At 34.5% G+C, this 20,058-nt stretch overlaps 1 protein-coding gene across 3 annotated transcripts in view; it reads right to left on the bottom strand.

Moving 5' to 3' along the window:
- LOC144974976 (uncharacterized) overlaps window positions 1-20,058 on the bottom strand; it is a 145,356-nt gene that overhangs the window by 12,106 nt on the left and 113,192 nt on the right. For 2 of the 3 annotated variants that reach the window (XM_078918554.1, XM_078918553.1), the window contains 12 exons: window positions 19,352-19,600; window positions 18,941-19,112; window positions 16,463-16,553; window positions 16,019-16,121; window positions 12,806-12,925; window positions 10,193-10,297; window positions 7,334-7,430; window positions 5,286-5,518; window positions 4,592-4,737; window positions 2,670-2,775; window positions 1,391-1,527; window positions 1,002-1,169 (listed from right to left, as the gene is read on the bottom strand). In XM_078918554.1, the coding sequence (XP_078774680.1) occupies window positions 1,002-1,169; window positions 1,391-1,527; window positions 2,670-2,775; window positions 4,592-4,737; window positions 5,286-5,518; window positions 7,334-7,430; window positions 10,193-10,297; window positions 12,806-12,925; window positions 16,019-16,121; window positions 16,463-16,553; window positions 18,941-19,112; window positions 19,352-19,600 (1,727 nt within the window). Of the gene's footprint in view, window positions 1-1,001; window positions 1,170-1,390; window positions 1,528-2,669; window positions 2,776-4,591; window positions 4,738-5,285; window positions 5,519-7,333; window positions 7,431-10,192; window positions 10,298-12,805; window positions 12,926-16,018; window positions 16,122-16,462; window positions 16,554-18,934; window positions 19,113-19,351; window positions 19,601-20,058 lie in introns of all 3 variants that reach the window. The other variant, XM_078918552.1, reaches the window with a different exon arrangement.

The following is a 20,058-nucleotide window of genomic DNA, read 5'->3' as shown; positions in this document are numbered from 1 at the left end:
CAATACACAATAATACAGCTTAATCTGGAATAAATCCATTTTAATCAGCTTGTTTTCCTTTACAATCTCTATTTCTATCAGTGCCTAGCCTGTAATATGCTGTCAAAAACCAGATGGTTTAGATTCATGTTGCTGGTATTCCGTTAAAAGACTATGCAATGTTCTACTGTCCCAAATCCAATATCAATGTGCGGCTATGTGGTCTTGTGGTATGACACTCGCTTTCAGATCGGAAGATCCTGGGTTCGAGCCTCTCTCGACGCATAGTTGAATCCTTGGAAAAGGCTCTTAACTCACATTCTCTCACCGTACTCAGGTGTAAAATGAGTACCTGGCTGTCAACAGCGTTGTCTCTGTCCAAAAAAAATTGTAATATCGCCTAACAGGTGTCATGTCTCGTCCTACATGTTAAGTGTTGCTGTTGGCCATGGACCCCCTGTAAAGCGCTTTGAGCACGTTAAGTGGATATTGCGCTATATATAAAAGCACTCATGTCACACATAAAAGGACCGAGATCAATTCCAGGTGAAGTCGAGATTTTTTTTAGGAACCCTCTGTCCACCCAGCAGTGATTGGGTCTGTTAGATCTGGTGGAAAGTACTTTGCGAAAGACTAGTGTCCTATCCAAAGGGTAGTGACCAATTGCTATTGTCCATTTCATGCTATAGAAACCAGGATAAACGGAGGCTCCATGGGCCTAATAGCTCTGAAGGACTACTTTTAACACTGCTTCTAAGGTTGATGTATTTTAAACTATAATTTTCAGGTAACAAAATACAGATTTCCTGTTTGTTGATGGTTACACTATTCTATATTAACACAACTGTAAGAGACGGCTGCCAAAACTGTCTGAAAATTTTTTCACGAAACGGATGACACCTACATTACGTCAAATTATGCTTACATAAAGAGCAAAATGATAATGAAAAGAGTAAAAATATTTTGGTGCTCTTGTCAGAAATCTGGCAATTGTCAGACATTTTACATGTCTCTATTAGTACCTCATTATAGTTTTAAGTGGTTCAATAATGGAGATAGTAGGGTCCTCCTTGTACTCAAACATGCCAGGTGCCACTTTCCTGTAACCGCCAAAGCTGACCTCCACAGTGACCTTGGGATTCTTGTCTGGCTGGGCTGGTGTTTTGCACTCAATAGCTGTTTTATTTCTCCTAGAAAAAGTGAAAATCATAATCAACCAATAATTTCTTGGAGGCAACTTTACCTTGTTATCATTGATACTCACAAAGGCTGATTTTGCTATATTTCATTTTCTTTTCTAGTGGAAAAAAAATTACATTTCATAAAATCAGTTTTTGATTTATACAAGTGGTTACTTTCTTTACTTGCTAAGTTTTTACTATTCTACTTAATCCCGTTTCTGCTTGCTTACTTGGTGACTTCACACATGCCACCTTCCATCTTGACAGTCACATCACTACCAGCATCCAAATGATTGCCAGTAACGTACAGAAGAGATCCACCAGACTTGGGACCAGTTTTAGGAACCACAGCTTTTATTTCAGGGTCCTGGGGATACAAAGACATCTCCATAAATTGTCAATCTAATCATGACATGATAGATAATAATCCTCTTCACATGAAAACTCAATTCATTTGCCAATTATTATATTACTGTTCAACCAAATATAACAAATAGCTGAAAAGCATTCTTATGGGTTTTCTCTTTCCTTTCAGAACATTAAGGTGTCATTTATATGTTATTTATGTTATTTATTGCATCACTTATAATAACAATAAAATTTGCTTATTCTTTACTTACAGGGTACTGATCAACATATGCCATAAAAGAAGAGTTTAAAAACAGTGGTGACCTAAAATGACATTATGACGTAAGTTGCATCACTGAAGAATAGACTGTACCTACCTTTATAAATACAGTCATAAAATTCTGAAAAGGCCTTGACATTTTCGTTAGGGATACAGTGCAGTCTATTGTATGCATAGGGATTTAATGAGGTCTATTCTAAGCATAGGAATACTATGTGGTCTATTCTATGCATTTGGTTTACCAGGCAAAACAATCTCAATGATAAAAGCCATAGATGAGGACATCGAATGTAAAGTACGATTTGAAAAGGGCTAAGACACAAAACAAACATTTCGTGAAAATGGTAAAGTTTGTCATCATTTCCACCCACTATTGTTATTAATTTGCAACAGCAAATAGCAGATAATAATCCAGAAAGGAAAGGACGGTGATCCAAGGATGAAGTTCAAATGATCTCAACTTTATGGAGAACATCCATATGCTTGACACTACAGATGAAGAAGTGCAACAGTGCACATAAGGTCATCATGAGATTCAATTCAAAGAAATGTGAAGTCATGTGAAGGACGAGCACAAAGATGAGAAGAAGTAGAGCAACATTTTTCTTTTTTCTTTTTTAAAAATTATTTTTAAAATTTATATAAAGAATTTGAATCTACACTTTTCCCTTAATTAATGTTTTACAACATAGATAAATTCTGTTATCTAACAAATTCAAAGTGACAAATTAGGGAGCAGGGACTGGTTCTAAAACCTTCACAGTTCAAAGGTCATAAGAAAAGGTCACATAGACTTCAGTAGCTCCTACGTTACTTTAGTGCCAGTTTAAGTTTTCAGACTAAAATGTCTTCACCAAATAATGAAATAATGTCCGACTTACCACAAAGTGGAATGTGGAGTCTGATTCTACAGTGTAAATGCCATCCACCACCACAGAAATATTACCACTCGTCTCTGTATCCACTTGTCTGACTTCACATTTGAACCTTTAATGGGTACATTGACAAGGCATTGGAGATGAATTATTATTCATTTCCAAACAAGTATTTACGAGAGAGAGAGAGAGAGAGAGAGAGAGAGAGAGAGAGAGAGAGAGAGAGAGAGAGAGAGAGAGAGAGAGAGAGAGAGAGAGAGAGAGAGAGAGAGATGAGAGAGAGAGAGAGAGAGAGAGAGAGAGAGAGAGAGAGAGAGAGAGAGGGAGAGAGAGAGAGAGAGAGGCGGGGGTAAATACAAAAAAAGAAAAGAAAAAGACTAATACACTTACAAACCGATTTCTACACAAACATTAATAGTAAAAAATATTATGAAGCATTTCCACATGTCATTTCATATCTCTTGCAAACATTTTATTTTGATTTTCATGGCATTTAATAAACCAATAGAGGTTTAGTATCTTAAAATTAATTACATCTCTACAGGTCACTGCAACAAACTCTATAAGTAGGTACTACAATAGACATCATTTTTGTGGCAGAAAAAAACCCTAAATATTTTGCGTCATGCGTTGAGAAAATGACTATATTCAAACAAGGTCATTCAACCATTAATACATTGGCCATCAAAAAACGTACAGAGCTAAATTTGGTACCACCTTAAAGAGGAAGGTTTCAACTTTATCCCTATACCACTTTAACAATAAAAAAAATGGGCATTAAAGGTAGAAAATGCCATTTTAAAACTTTACAGCAGAAACCCCCCCCCCCCCCCCCGACATATTATTGATAAACTTAAACCAAGTCTGTCCAAAACACAAACATCTTATCTCTATTTGTACCAATTTGTTTTAATTATAACTATTGTAGAGTTTTACTGTAGAAGATGTGATGCCGTTATTAAAGTAACTGCATAGGAATACCCCCTACTTGTAATTTACAAATAGTCAAAAGACATATGGGGGTCCCGGTAGCTCAGTTGATAGAGCACTCGCTTCAAACGCAAAGGGACTAAGATTGATCACAGGTGCAGTCTGAGATTTTTTCCCCAACCCCCCTGTTCACCCAGCAGTAAATGGGTAGCTGGATCTGCTAGATCAATGGAAAGTACTTTGCAACAGACTAGCATGCTATCCAAAGGGTAGCAAGCAATTGCAATTGTCTATATCACGCAATAGAAACCGGGATAAACTCCGGCTCCATGGGCTAAATGGCTCTGAAGGACTACAAAAGATGCATAAAGATTTGTCCCAGTGTGTTCGAAAATTGAAAAAGCATTGCCATTGTGGTTTTTTTAGGGGGGAAAGGTGATAGTTATAATTTGGAGATTGGAGAAGAAAAAAAAAGACTTAGAAGTGACACTTTTCTAAATTCGTTTTTCTAATGCTTTCATGATAGACTATGTATTGGAACAATAAGAGTTACTTGTGGCTAATGAAGCAGTATATGTGTAGAAGGTAAATAATCATTCTTTACACCTATAAAACTGGATCAAAATGGACAATAGGGTGATGTGTATTTTTTGGGCTTTTGTTTGTTTTTAAAAAATTTAAGACGAGAAAAGAAGCAAATAAAGAGATGAATGCTTTTTTTCTTTCTTCAGTTTTGGTTTTGGTGTGATTTGTGATAAGCCAGTTTGTGCTCACCCTCACGCAAAGGGAGTTAAAATAAAAAATAACTGGGCGACTAGGTTTTTAGGGTGTGGTGGAAAGTACTTTATTTCAGACCGGCATCCTATTAAAAGGGTAGCAAACAATAATACTGTTAATTTAGTAACACAGAAATCACGTTACTTGATTGTAATTCAAACTTAAGCCCAGATATTTCCGCAAAATGAACTGCAATTTTTATCCTCATTGATAAGGCTGACCTGGTAGATGCCTGATAGTTGTCTGATGTGATGGCACAATCCTTGCCAGCCACCTTTGCTGACAGGTCACTATAAGCCTTTCCTAGATTGATTCCAGATACATACACCATTGTAGTGCCCTTGATAGGACCAGTTGCTGGGCTAAACTGGAAGGATTAAGGAAGAAAAATATATTTTTTAATTTGTCTATGCAAGTGATAAAAAAAATATATTTTGGTTTACGTCCTCTTTCAACATATGTGTGAAATAACAATTTGGCATACAAATTGAAAAATATCAGATCACGACCTGACTGTCATCCCCCTCCTCCTCCTCCCCCTGGTGTTTATATAAATTTCTTCAACTAATATTGAATGTTGAATAAAAAATAATTTGAGGATAACATACCCACACACACACACACACACACACACACGAGAGAGAGAGAGAGAGAGAGAGAGAGAGAGAGAGAGAGAGAGAGAGAGAGAGAGAGAGAGAGAGAGAGAGAGAGAGAGAGAGGAGAGAAGAGAGAGAGAGAGAGAGAGAGAGAGAGAGAGAGAGAGAGAGAGAGAGAGAGAGAAGAGAGAGAGAGAGAGAGAGAGAGAGAGAGAGAGAGAGAGAGAGAGAGAGAAGAGAGGAGAGAGAGAGAGAGAGAGAGAGAGAGAGAGAGAGAGAGAGAGAGAGAGAGAGAGAGAGAGAGAGAGAGGTTTCTTACCCTAGTAATCTGAGGGTTAGGGCAAGTAGCTTGTCTGTCTAACCATTTCTTGGGACTGCTGCACTCATTGACAAGACTACACTTTCCATTACATTTATGACTGGTTGAAGAGGAGTTCACACCACTAGCATCGTCATCATCACAATCTTGGCACCAGCCACACTCATATTCAGCATCCATGGTCAGACAACGGCCACAGTATGCCACTATAAACTGGCATTTGTAGATACGAACTAAAGACAAGACCAGTGGAAAAATCGATGATGTTTCAACAGTATATAAGAGGAGAAGATAACAGATAAAATTATCAAAATTTAATATTACATACTAAGAATTTTGAAAAGGTAAAATTTGACAGGATCTGTTAAATGGAATTTCATAGTATACTCATTTTTCTCGTCTTCTACAAAACACTGAAATAAAATGATTGCAATAAGTATTAAATCATCGATCTTACTTTGATAATGATCATTGTTCATAAATTTGCTATCAACAAGAATTTTGAGGACATTGCATGTGTTGTGAATGTAGATCAGTATGTATTGTTATGTCTTGAATATCAACTGTTTACCGCCTTTTGATGTAGAAGCACATACTGCTTTCTTAATGACTGTTTGTATCCCTAATGCCGACTGCATGACCAGTCAGTCTATACTCAGTTGTTGTCCTGTGCTTGTTCCTTGTTGTAATTGTTAGACTAAATAAAATGTTCATGTAAAACTAACGCCATTCTTGGTTCTTAAATTGATACACAATTAAATGCCTCAAGATACACAACATCATGGAAACGTTTTTCAATACCAACCTTTGAGGGACATTAAATAAGTATCTGGATAGTTCTCAGTACACTAAAATTACTCGTTGAATGATTCTTCATTGAGGCCTTCAAAGTAATCCCTTTGTGAGTTGACACATAGATTCCAATTATCTTGGACAGAAGTAATGATCCTGCAGCTCTCTAACAGTCACCATGTCAAGCACCCTCTGCTATCAACAACTCTTTCAAAACAATGTCCTGTCAGTGCCATTATTGTTTTTGGTCAATGTCTCTGGAAACAAGTTGTCATTCTCACTGATGTCCAAAAGGTTCTTGCAAATGTTTATCTGTTTCTGATTTTGCTAATCAGAGAGAGGCTAAGGCAAAACTTTGCTGAAACCTTCTAATTCCCAGTTTCTCGGTTAAAATGTGGTGGGACGTTCAACAGAAATCTCAACAATGTTGACAATGTCATTAATACTCTGATGACAATCTTTGTGAACAGCATAGCTAAATGATTGAATGCTTTCTGTAATTGCTGTAGATCAGGTTGGGATTAAGTCCAGTAAGACATATGGCCTGCTTTGAACTTTGAAAACTTCAAAACACTGTGAACTCCTCATGACATCGTCTCCAAAGGCTGTCTGAACCATTTCAAAATATTAAATGGGTTTCAAATTGAGTCTATAACAACTTGATGCACACACGCTGTTCTTCTAGGTTGTCCATCTTTATCAAGCATATTGGTCCGTACTTCAAAAACTCATAAATTTTAGTACAAAAGACTTTTTAACTGAATTGCATAAGAAACAAAGAGTCATATTCTAATAACCTTCACCAAATTCTGTGACGGGTCTAGTCCAGATACTTATTGAACTCACCTCGAAAGTAAACTCTGGTGTAATTAAAATGCATATCATTATACTGTGAATGATTTTGTCACAGTATTTATAATGCATAAAAAAGCAAATTGCCTCTGCATAAGTCTATTAGCTCAAGACTGTACTCTGTTTCTTCTTTGTAAAATGGAGATTAAAAATTCCTTGTTACTCTTTGGATAGGGCATGGGTCAATCTCAAAGTATTTTATATTAGATTTAAATAAGATTGAACTCTATAATCACTGGTGGACCTAATTCTTACCTCCCCCATCTCCTTCAACTGCATGTAGATTTGAAATTGGCCCATTTTAATTATGGTCAAGTGCTCTACCAATTGAGCTATCATGGGCCCAAAATTTTCAACTTTACACTTTATGTGCGTTATCAATTTGGTTGTTTAGTCCATCTTACCTTGTACATCGTCAGGATTATCCAAGGGAAGATCGTTTGGTCCCCATGTGGCTTGGAAGTCTGCCTTTACATAGGCTGTCTCTTCATCATATTTGAACTAATGCATTAAATGGATAAAGAAGTAGATACATTATAAGAAATAAACAAAATTTGACAAAAAAATAAAGTAAATGAATAGATATAAAAACAAATGTATGGTGAGATAGAATACTTTTCAATCAACTAACCCCCTGTCCATCCACTTTCTTTTAAAATCAAAAGGTGGTCAAAGAAACACACATTTTACTGACTGACAGCCGTTTAGATCACATTGTCTGTAAAAATAACAACAGTTTGTAGATCATAATGTCTGTATGAATAACAACAGTTTGTAGATCATAATGTCTGTATGAATAACAACAGTTTGTAGATCATAATGTCAATATGAATAACAGTTTGTAGATCATAATGTCTGTATGAATAACAACAGTTTGTAGATCATAATGTCTGTATGAATAACAACAGTTTGTAGATCATAATGTCTGTATGAATAAAAACACTTTGTAAATCATGTCTCTATGAATAACAACAGTTTGTAGGTCATAATGTCTGTATGAATAACAACACTTTGTAAATCATGTCTCTATGAATAACAACAGTTTGTAGATCATAATGTCTGTATGAATAACAACACTTTGTAAATCATAATGTCTCTTTGAATAACAACAGTTTGTAGATCGTAATGTCTGTATGAATAACAACAGTTTGTAGATCATAATGTCAGTATGAATAACAACAGTTTGTAGATCATAATGTCTGTATGAATAACAACAGTTTGTAGATCATAATGTCAATATGAATAACAGTTTGTAGATCATAATGTCTGTATGAATAACAACAGTTTGTAGATCATAATGTCTGTATGAATAACAACAGTTTGTAGATCATAATGTCTGTATGAATAAAAACACTTTGTAAATCATGTCTCTATGAATAACAACAGTTTGTAGGTCATAATGTCTGTATGAATAACAACACTTTGTAAATCATGTCTCTATGAATAACAACAGTTTGTAGATCATAATGTCTGTATGAATAACAACACTTTGTAAATCATAATGTCTCTTTGAATAACAACAGTTTGTAGATCGTAATGTCTGTATGAATAACAACAGTTTGTAGATCATAATGTCAGTATGAATAACAACAGTTTGTAGATCATAATGTCTGTATGAATAACAACATTGAGATCTATGTATGAATACAGTTGTACATATGTCTGTATGAATAACAACAGTTTGTAGATCATAATGTCTGTATGAATAACAACAGTTTGTAGATCATAATGTCTGTATGAATAACAACAGTTTGTAGATCTAATTCTGTAGATAAAACTTTGTAATCTATGTCGTATGAATAACAACAGTCTGTAGATCGTAATGTCTGTATGAATAACAACATTTTGTAGATCATAATGCCAGTATGAATAACAAGTTTGTAGATCATAATGTCTGTATGAATAACAACAGTTTGTAGATCATAATGTCTGTATGAATAACAACAGTTTGTAGATCATAATGTCTGTACGAATAACAACAGTTTGTAGATCATAATGTCTGTATGAATAACAACACTTTGTAATCATAATGTCGTATGAATAACAACAGTCTGTAGATCGTAATGTCTGTATGAATAACAACATTTTGTAGATCATAATGCCAGTATGAATAACAAGTTTGTAGATCATAATGTCTGTACGAATAACAACAGTTTGTAGATCATAATGTCTGTATGAATAACAACACTTTGTAAATCATAATGTCTGTATGAATAACAACAGTTTGTAGATCATAATGTCTGTATGAATAACAACACTTTGTAAATCATAATGTCTGTATGAATAACAACAGTTTGTAGATCGTAATGTCTGTATGAATAACAACATTTTGTAGATCATAATGCCAGTATGAATAACAAGTTTGTAGATCATAATGTCTGTATGAATAACAACAGCTTGTAGATCACAATGTCTGTATGAATAACAACAGTTTGTAGATCATAATGTAAATATGAATAACACCAGTTTGTAGATCATAATGTCTGTATGAATAACAACAGTTTGTAGATCATAATGTCAGTATGAATAACAACAGTTTGTAGATCATAATGTCTGTATGAATAACAACATTTTGCATATCATGTCTCTATGAATAACAACAGTTTGTAGATCATAATGTCTGTACGAATAACAACAGTTTGTAGATCATACTGTCTGTATGAATAACAACACTTTGTAAATCATAATGTCTCTATGAATAACACCAGTTTGTAGATCATAATGTCTGTATGAATAACAACACTTTGTAAATCATAATGTCTCTATGAATAACAACAGTTTGTAGATCACTATGTCTGTATAAATAACAACAGTTTGTAGATCACAATGTCCGTAGTATAAATAACAACAGTTTGTAGATCACAATGTCTGTATAAATAACAACAGTTCGTAGATCACAATATCTTTATGAGTAACAACAGTTTGTAGATCACTATGTCTTTATACATAACAACAGTTTATAGCAGTCTGTAGTTCACAAACTAAATTAAAGGTCACAAATAGTGAACTCAATCCTGAAACTCACACTTGCACGCGGTTTACACTTAATACCTTATATTTAATACCTATTATCTTCTTATGCCTTCTTATACATTGTAAGTAAAATGTATTACAACATGGTAGAATATATTCCACAAAATGATAGATCTAAGATACATTAGCCATTTTTAGAATACACATTTTTCAGTTGTTAGTCATGCTGTCCATTGAATCAAACCACTTTGCTATCAGAAAAGTTAATATATGAATTTTAAAAATCTTACCATGATTGATTCACATGTGATCATAGTAGATGTGATGGTTCCTTTGACAACCTTGGTGTGTTTGGAGTAGGAGAATACACATTTCACATTGGAGTTTTGCTCAGGCTGCATAAAGAAGAAATAATACCATTTTTACACATTAATTTTCTTTACACATCTGCATTTGTATGTATGAAAAAGTCTTTACAGACTCTTGATCAATGACAGATGAAAAGAGAAATAAACGAAATCATTTCTATCTTTAGTCCCTCCCTGGTTGGTATCCCAATATGGGTATGTAAAAATAACAAAATCCATTCCGAGTGAGCCACTCAAGTATTCCAATGTCTTTCTAATGTTTATAACTGCCCTAAATTTTACTTTTTGTTTATAGCAATCTCATTTATTTATAGGATTAATGTATATGGTAAACTGAATAGAAATATGATTTTCTTTGGTCAGTTAATTCCAGTTGCCATAGAAACACTGTCATCTTGGATTTTGAATCACAATTTTTAAAAATCAATACGCTTCTACATTTTTGGATAAATGAATCTCAAACTTTGCCTAAACCTTTTCTATTCAATTTTCAACAGGAATTTGTATTTTATTAATAACTTTTTTTTCCTGAATGTTTGAATATTGTGCTTGGGAATTGAGAGAAAAAAAACCCCGTAAAAAATCGAAATTTTCCAAAATTATGACATATATCCAAAACGATTTTTTTACAAAACTTTTCTTTAGATAGTTCGAAAAAGACGTCACTCAAGTCTTTGTTACTGTTTTTTGCCATCCGCATTTATGAGTAATTCTCACTAAACCGTATTATCCAGACTATAAATGATCATGGTTACACATATTTTTGTGTGTTGGTCAGTTATACTTCCGGATGGCAATGTTGTGAACTCCTTAGCCAAGTGCATACTATCTATAAGATTAATCAACATCCACACCAAATTTCAAGACAATTGCTTGAGAAATAAAAAAAAGGGAATAGCAAATAACAAGTCAAAAAAAGACATTTTCAGAAAAACGCACATGTACATAAAGAATAACAAAGACACTATTATGAAGGACATAAAAACACCAAGAGTAACTAGATAACAATGGTGTGCTATATAGGCTAGGATTATGTTATATTTTTCTATTTCTTGATAGGATTTTATCTAGCCTTTTTTCCCCCTAAAATTTACCCCTCCCCAAGCAAATTAAAAGAGCGGAAACAGAGGATGACACAGTCATAGTAACAACATGGGTGAATGAGGTCATAAAGTGAAAAAGAAGTCGAAGTCTATCTTTCAACACATTCATCTCATGAATTTCACCTTTGACATATAAATAGATGATCTAAGAACCCATCCCTCCCCTTAATCCCTCCTCTAAGATGTCTATGGTATTCTCCTTCTTTGTGGGTTCCAAATAAGCGCTACTTTGGTAGTGTTCTATGGTGGTTTGTGGGTATGTCTAACTTTTCCAAACTATATTGATTACTGGGGCAGATAGAAAAAAAAAATAAAGAAATATTTACATACCCATTTTCAATGCTATTCAAGAACATAAAGGTCTGATAAAAAAACCAAAAAAAAAACCCAACTTGAGCTCTTATACAGTGCAATATCCACAAAACATGCTCAAAGTGCTTTACAAAGGGTTTCTGACCAACAGCAACACGAAACATGTAGAATGAGACATGATGCCTGTTTTCCAATTTTTTCCTGACAGAGAACAATGCTGTTATCGCCCAGGTACTCATTTTACACCTGAGTACAGTGACAATGTAAGTAAAAAGCTTTTTCCAAGGACTCAAATATGCGCAGAGTGAGGCTTGAACCCAAGACCTTCCAACCCAAGTGAGTGTCTCACCACAAGCCACATAGCCGCACAAAGCAATCAGTGCACTTAAAAAGATGTAGACAACGTTAAATAAAAACAGATGTTTTAGGCTTCCTCTTTTCCAACAATAGGCTAACATTGAATATGGTAAAACAATTATTAACCAAATACTGTTTACAGAATTACAAAATATTCTATTATCCAACAATTACGCCACCATCCCTCAATCATTGGGAATATTATTATTATTTTATTATTTTTCTTTTCTTTTATTTTTTTTTTTATTGTCTCTTTCATCTGCCTCTGAATAATAAAAATTGAATGAGAACAGATAAGATGAGATGTAGTAGTCTTTAATAATTTTTTTAGGAAATTACATTACATAAATGATTTCTAATAAAAGATGAAAGATCTAGAGTTTGCCTGTGAAAAGTGGTCAAGAGAATGTAAGACACAAGAAAGGATTTGTAGAAAGAAAAATATCTCTAAAATACACAATTTTCACTCCCCCTCTACAATAAGTTCACTGTCCTGGTTTTATGGTAAACAGTAAGGCATGCATTTTATTATTTTATTAATCATCGGTTTACTCATCTCTGTATTTGGGGGATGAAATTCTAGGAAAATAAGGCTATACAAAAGCCTTTGCAGAAACAAGTAATCAAATTCCGTGGCATATTTTATTTTGGCAAGGTTATTTAAGTTAAGCGGAAGCATAATATAGGTCATACATGGGTTTAGAAATTGACTTCCCCATGAGATGAAGTAAAACACAAATCAACAAACATACAAATCCAATACCTTCAAGTTGCCAATTCTAACAGCAATCTGTTTCTTCTGTCCAGAATGGACTAGAATACTGGTATCCTTTGACTGAGATATGATGCGAGGACATTCAGTCTGATTTTCAATACCGGCAACCTGAGAATGAGGAAAATTACAGTTCGTATAATGTGTGAAGGCCACCTGGAAAAAATTGCTAAATTGCAAAATTGATCTTTTTTGAGTGAAGTAAAAAGATGTGTTGAAGAAACTGTTCAGATGATCATGGATTTTTTTTCCTTCTAATTTTCAAAAGCCTTGCAGGGCTGCATACCTCAAAACAAGAAAATGTATAAGATTGCTTACTAAAAAGAGTAAGATTTGGAGAAAAATTGACAATTTGAAAATGTAACCCTACATTACCTCATTCCCTGTCATTGAATTATTTTGGAAATAAATATTTCTTATAACAAGTTTGTGTGGAGGAAAACTTCCATAATCTTAAGGAAAACTTGAAAATAAAATTATGAAGCAATGCAAACAAGCTACTTAAATCCATCAAACAATTATCAAACAACAATTGTTAAAATAAACAGTGACATACTGTTGGCAGCCCTGGTCTTGTTTTGGGGCCAACGAAACTCCAGGATATCAATAAGAGACAAAACCCCTCTTGAAGTTTAATAAATTATTATTTGGAATGAAATCACATACCATGACTGTCAACATAGGCATGTAAAAAAATACATATAAGACATGCAGCAATGACAAAACCTAGAATATTATATTTGTTATTGCACTCAGCAGCTGTTGCTGCAAACCCACCAAACATTACTTAGAAATGCCAAAAATATATTTGTATTGTTGTTTTCTTTCCTATTTTTCGGCGTCATTTTCTACACTTTTCTACATTATTTTTTCAACTACTTTAGAACCAAACATTTTTTAAAAATGTGTTCTATATATCAGATTTCACAAATTTCTAATCTATATTCTTTATGACTCACAAAGTACTTGTCAATAGTGCGGAGCGGTCCCAAGCATGTTTAGGACCGCCGGTTCTACAGTCCCTGGGAAATGAGAACCGCAAGGACCGGTTCGAACCGGTTCTTTTTCGACATTGGCCATTCACAAGGCTCGTGGACCGTCAATGAACCGGTTCTTTTTCGACATTGACCAATCACAAGGCGTCCTTGGGATCGTCAAACGATAGGAACCGGTCCTGCAGTAGATGGCTGTAGAACCACTAAGTGTAAGTGAGAGCGGAGAAGGCGTGTTGCCTCAAAACATGAAAATAGTGCTATAGCACTATCCATTAAGCATGTGTTTGTGTGTGTGTGTGTGTGTGTGTGTGTGTGTAAGTGTCTGCGAAGATTGATGGAGCAGGTCGGGTCAATGTTAGGGAGTGAAAGGAAAAGGGATTGTTAATATTTTGTGTCTGTGACATGCTGGACCAAAAGCGGGAAAAGTTTGTTTTGATTTTTTAAATTATTTTTGGGGGGTTGTAGTTGTCTCCATTCCTTTTTTCTCTTTTCGTGCGGCTGTGGTCTTGTGGTATGACACTCGCTTTCGGATCGGAAGGTCCTGGGTTCGAGCCTCGCTCGGTGCTTAGTTTAGTCCTTGAAAGACTCTTTACTCACATTCTATCACCGTACTCAGGTGTAAAATGAGTACCTGGTCGTCAACATTGTTGTCTCTGTCGGAAAAAATTGTAACATTGCCTAACAGGCGTCATGTCTCGTTCTACATGTTACGTGTTGCTATTAGTCAAGGACCCGTTGTAAAGCGCTTTGAGCACATTTAGTGGATATTTCACTATATAAAAGCTCATGTTTTTTGTTTCTTTTTTAATAAAAAAAAAATTCTATCTTTGGATAGGACGCTGTCTATCCCAAAGTACTTTTCGACAGATCTAACAAACCCAGCTACCCAATCACTGCTGAATAGACAGAGATCAGAAGAAAAAAAAAGCTCGACAGTACCCGGGATCAATCTCTGGCCCCTTGCGTGTAAAGAGAGTGCTCTATCAACTAAGCTATCGGGCCCCCCAAATAATCTAATGGTGGTTTTTTAAAATACAGACGTTATAATTGTTATTTTTGAAGAAAGCTATAGTATGTGAAACTTGTATCATTTGATTAGTTAAAACACCAAACGAAATAAAAATATTATTGTATCATCAAATGACAACAATTCGATAGAAAGGAGTGGTGACAACAGATAGCCAAAAGAAAAAATCGGACCAGCTAGGTTCGAAACACACACACGAACACACACATACACACATCTTATAGTAGTCACATTCATTTCAAAGGATAACCCATTAGAGAAGAAGGGTGATGTCATCAAAATAGATCATTGTCATTGCGATCATTAGTGTGTAGTAAATAAGGAAATTTACCCCGAGTAATGGAATCGTCCAAGGCGTCTCGCGGCCCCTCTTACCCCACCACACACACAAGAGGGCGTATGTGCAAGAGGGGGTTGGTGCGATTAATTAAGTGGGATGGGTGGTTAGGCGAACGACCTAGGCAAAAGAACCGAGAAAAGGACCGAGAAAAGGCAGTAAAGAAACTAGAATCGCTGGGACCGTTCAAACAGAAAGATAAGAAGTGAGGACCGCCAACGTGAGGACCGCCAACGGTTCTTCACCTTGGGACCGGTCCTCCGATCCCAGCTAATGAACCGTTGAACCGGTTCTTGGGACCGGTCCTCAGCGCGGCACTACTTGTCAATAACTTGCTGAAATTCCCAGATTTATCATAAATAAAGACAAAGTATTTTATCTGATTACATGATAGATAACAAGAAGGAAAAAAAAACAACTTGAAAAATTGACCTTACAACTTATTTTGACTTAAATCTAAATTCAAGACTTAAAATATTTGAGGTTTTGGGAAATAGAAAAAAGATAAGAAGGAAAAGAATTGTTCACAAGCCAGCTTAAGTTGAATAGTTTAATGCCCCGTTTTGCTAATTTTGGCTTGTCCTTTAATATCAGCTTTAAAAAAAACATAAATATACATTTTGAAAATACTTTATTAGCTGAAGAAAATAGCCTACTAATACTTCGTATGTCTTCATATTACTTAAATTTCTTTGTTTTTATCTATATATAAGCACAATAAGAAAAACAAACAAACCTTATTTTCCAAGACTGCCCACAGATTTCTAAGTGACTTGGTCTAGTGTCAAGTATAAAATCTCAAAATACATTAACATAAGATCGATTAATTAATGTTAGAGACAGACCTCTTTCCCTGCCCCATCAACACATTTGCTGCCTTCCTCAACACATTTGCCTTCGATGTAACACCAGTGACAGTTGAATGTGCTCTTGGCACAGCTGGTACATCTAGAAATAAGAATGAGAATAACTAATATCATTGTTTTTTAACCTCTATTCCATACCAAATATGAACAAATCAAATAGGAAATTAAACATGGCAAATCTACAATTAATCTGAAATTTAAAAATTATTTTAAAACGAAAAGAGATTTAAAACCCAACGTCTAAATTACTAAAAGAAAATTTATCCAAAAAAAAATAAAATATAATGATAATATTAAATAAACAATAATGTAATTCCAAACTACTGTCTAAAATCTATTACGACATATTTTGTTAAGTTTGCTTCAGTTTACTTTACAAAAATAAACTATGCAACTCTTTGTATAGCCACAAGCCAGACTTACGATTTATGAACATCACAATTGTAGACAGACACGCTCCTGGTGGCGATTGACTTCCCTCTCACACGGAAATGAAATGACAAATCTTCATGGTCTATATGGGGAGAAAAACAATCACAAATAATGTTAAATTATGATTCCTAATTCAGACAAAGGTAGGAAGGAAGGAACATTAACAAAATGTACATCATTTTCATCAAAAAATATATAAAAATGAAAGGATTTGGTTTACAAGAAAAGTTCTGAGGTCAAATGTATCTTCAGCCCTCAACAATGATAAAAATTAACAATAACAGAAGAAATTGAGATAGCTGGTAGATGAAGTGCTTGAACTGCGGGATGGATGAATGTCATTTAATTTTTTACTTGATTTGAGTGACATATCTTTTTCAGAAGCTACTCATCTACAGATTGTAAAAAATAATAAACAAAAATGAATATAACAGCTTTAAAAAAAAAGAAAAACTCACCAAACACAGAACGTTTCCGAATCAAAACCCTTCTTCAGTCAACAACAATAAACATTTACAATATAAATACATTACTAAAAAAACAGATCGACAGATCCTTGTTTGGTATTTTGTTCTTTTTTGAAGCTGTCATATTCATTTTTGTTTATTACTTTTTACAGTCCACAGCTTAGTATCACTTATCTACAGGCTACAGGATCTTTACAGGTTCATGGAGTGGCCCTTGATTGCTTTGTATCCTATTTCAATGAGAGATGCCAGATTTCTGTCAATAGTAGTCACTTCTCTCATCCATCCCCTCAAATGTGCGGTGTTCCCCATAGCTCTGTCTATGGACCTACATTGTTTTCTTTAAACATGCAACCCCTTTGTGATATAATATATAAATTTTTTATCCATTGTCCACGTTTATGCTGATAATACACAGCATTTATTTCCTATCCATCAATCTACCTCACACATTGCACTGGATAATGCTGAATCCTGTGCTTTGCAATAAAAAAACCGGATGAATGTAAATAAGTTGATATTGAATGAAAATAATGAAATATTGCAGCACTGTCATTCAAGGAATACTTTTATCCAAGGTAATGATATGACTACAGCCAGAAGCAAAATTTCTGTAAAATCCGGAAATGTAAAAATCTTTAGTGTAGTTTTTGACACTAATTTCACAATGCACAATCATGTGACTAAGATAGTCCAAATTGGAATTACAATCTCAGAAATATTGGAAAACTATGAAACTTATTAGACTTTGAAACTAACAAATTATTAATTATTTCTTTCATCTTAAGTCAACTTGATTGTTGTATTTCACTTTTGATTGGATGTAATAAAGAGGAAATTGAAAGGCTGCAGAAAATTCAAAATAAAGGTTGCAAAATGAGTTACACTATGAAAGAATTTTTTTTTTTTTAGTTTATTTACAAGGGTCTTACAGTGCTTGTAACACATTTAAGTCATAAAAAATAAGAAAATAAGGAAAGAAAAAATATCTCCCAAAACTATAACTATACATTTGACTGTTTCCCACTCAGCCAAGGACTCCGCCGCCCAAGGCCAGGACAAAACCAAGTAATCTTATTCGAGACAAATGCAGCAAGCGAGTTGGAAAACTGATATAGTGAGATAGAAGACACAGAAGGGCCTCCCCTATGGGAGACTATATCAAAGAAAAATGAACATGTAACACCACATCTTCAATGGTTGTCCGTCAAATTCAAAATTGATTTTCAGGTGCTAATGATTACTTTTAATTGTTAAAATGATTCGGCTCCTTCCCATTTATGAGAACTTCTCCATGTCTAACAACCCAATCGTTCGTTAAGTTCATCTAATAATCAGCTCTTATCTGAGAAAAGCTCAAGGCTAAATTACAATGATAAAGCTTTCAGGATGATGATGATGATGATGATGATGGTGATGATAATAACAATAATAATAATAATAATAACAATAATAATAATAATAATAATAATAATAATAATAATAATAATAATAATAATAATAATAATGATGATACTAATAATAATAATAATAATAATAATAATAATAAATTATTATTATTATTATTATTATTATTATTATTATTATCTAGACTGAAGAGAAAATGATATTTTAACTGCAAATTTAGTTAATCGTGATATTGCATCATTATACTATTTATTACAAATTTTGTTGGGTGAAAAAGGGTTTTAATTTAATGCTAGTTTTTATACATGGGGCATAACAAAGGGAAACTATGCTTTTCTATCTTCTGGAAATTGTTTGAGCTGCTTGCTCGACTGGTCTAGAGTTCAATGTGAAATCATTCAAAAATGAATGCTCCTGATTTGTGTTTCACTATGGGGTTGCCCATCTATATGTACATTCTAAAAGAACGCATGTTTCCCTGAAAGCAAAACAAGACAAAGGAAAATAAATGGTCCACAAGAGTGAAAAAAAGTAGACGTCAGTTATGATACTTGTTTGGTGTTGGGGTAGACAACATCCATCTACTCACCCTTACCCTGTGGAAGTAGCTGGGGCAGTGTGGACTTCTCAGGCAGTGGACATGTCACCTGCTGGTCCTTCCCTACACTGGCAGTTGTCTGTTGCTTACTGTGCTCCGATTGGTACAGGCAGTCAAGTTCAAGGTCATTTGATGGCACGAGAGAAATAGACTCAAGTTGGAATGATAACTGTTGATGAAATGAGATATACATATAAAGAGAGGCAGATTGTGGTGATGATGATTATCATGACAATGAAATAAAATATGATTGAGGAAGGTGGTGGTGGTTGTGGTGGTGATGATGATGATGATGATGTTGTTTTTGCTGTTGCTGTTAGTGCTGCTGGTGGTGACGATGACAATAATAATGATGACGATGAGGAGGAGGAGGATGGTGATGATGATGATGATGAAGCAACCTCTTACTTGTGCTCCAGAACTGGCCTTGTCTAAAGACTGGTAGCTAAAGACAGCAGGTGAGATGTCCTTGATGTCCACACATGAGGACTGTGTCGCTGGCAGCCAATGAGGATTGAGAGCTGAAGACTGGACACAGTCCTGTCTAGATGTACACATATTATCCATAACGCACCAACCACACAGAGGGTCTTTTCCATCCACACACTCCTGACATGATGATCTTTGCTGGCAGTGGTTGGTGGACATAAGACATGTCTAAAATGGAAGCAAAAGATAATAAGATGATTAGGATATGATACACATTTTTGAGAGATCATTCATACATTTTCAAAATACTATCATTGTTTTAAGCTTTTGTTTCAATCAGTAAGCCACTAAGATTTATTTGGGTGTATGAAATATCCATTAAAAAGAAAGAAAGTTTAATCGTCCATCACCAATCTATACAAATACAAATAAATAATGTTTATTTCATAAAATATCAATAAATAATCATACAACAAATGTGGAACATCATGCCATGAAACCATTTCCATAACTAAACAATAACAATTCAAGTCTATTGTTCACTGCTGACAAAACCCCTTTTCACATTCTGGCAGGAAAACTCTTACTTCATCAATCGATTACATCTTACCCCCATTAAAAAAAACAACTTAAATCTAAGATTCTCTTAAAGTCCCAGATTTAATAATTTTAGACATGTTAGGGGC

The sequence above is a fragment of the Berghia stephanieae genome, chromosome 6, assembly GCF_034508935.2.
Source record: "Berghia stephanieae isolate SIO BIC M18660-M18661 chromosome 6, UCSD_Bste_1.3, whole genome shotgun sequence".
In the NCBI taxonomy this organism is placed as follows: Eukaryota; Metazoa; Mollusca; class Gastropoda; order Nudibranchia; family Aeolidiidae; genus Berghia; species Berghia stephanieae.
This window is presented reverse-complemented; position numbering and strand designations above follow the sequence as displayed.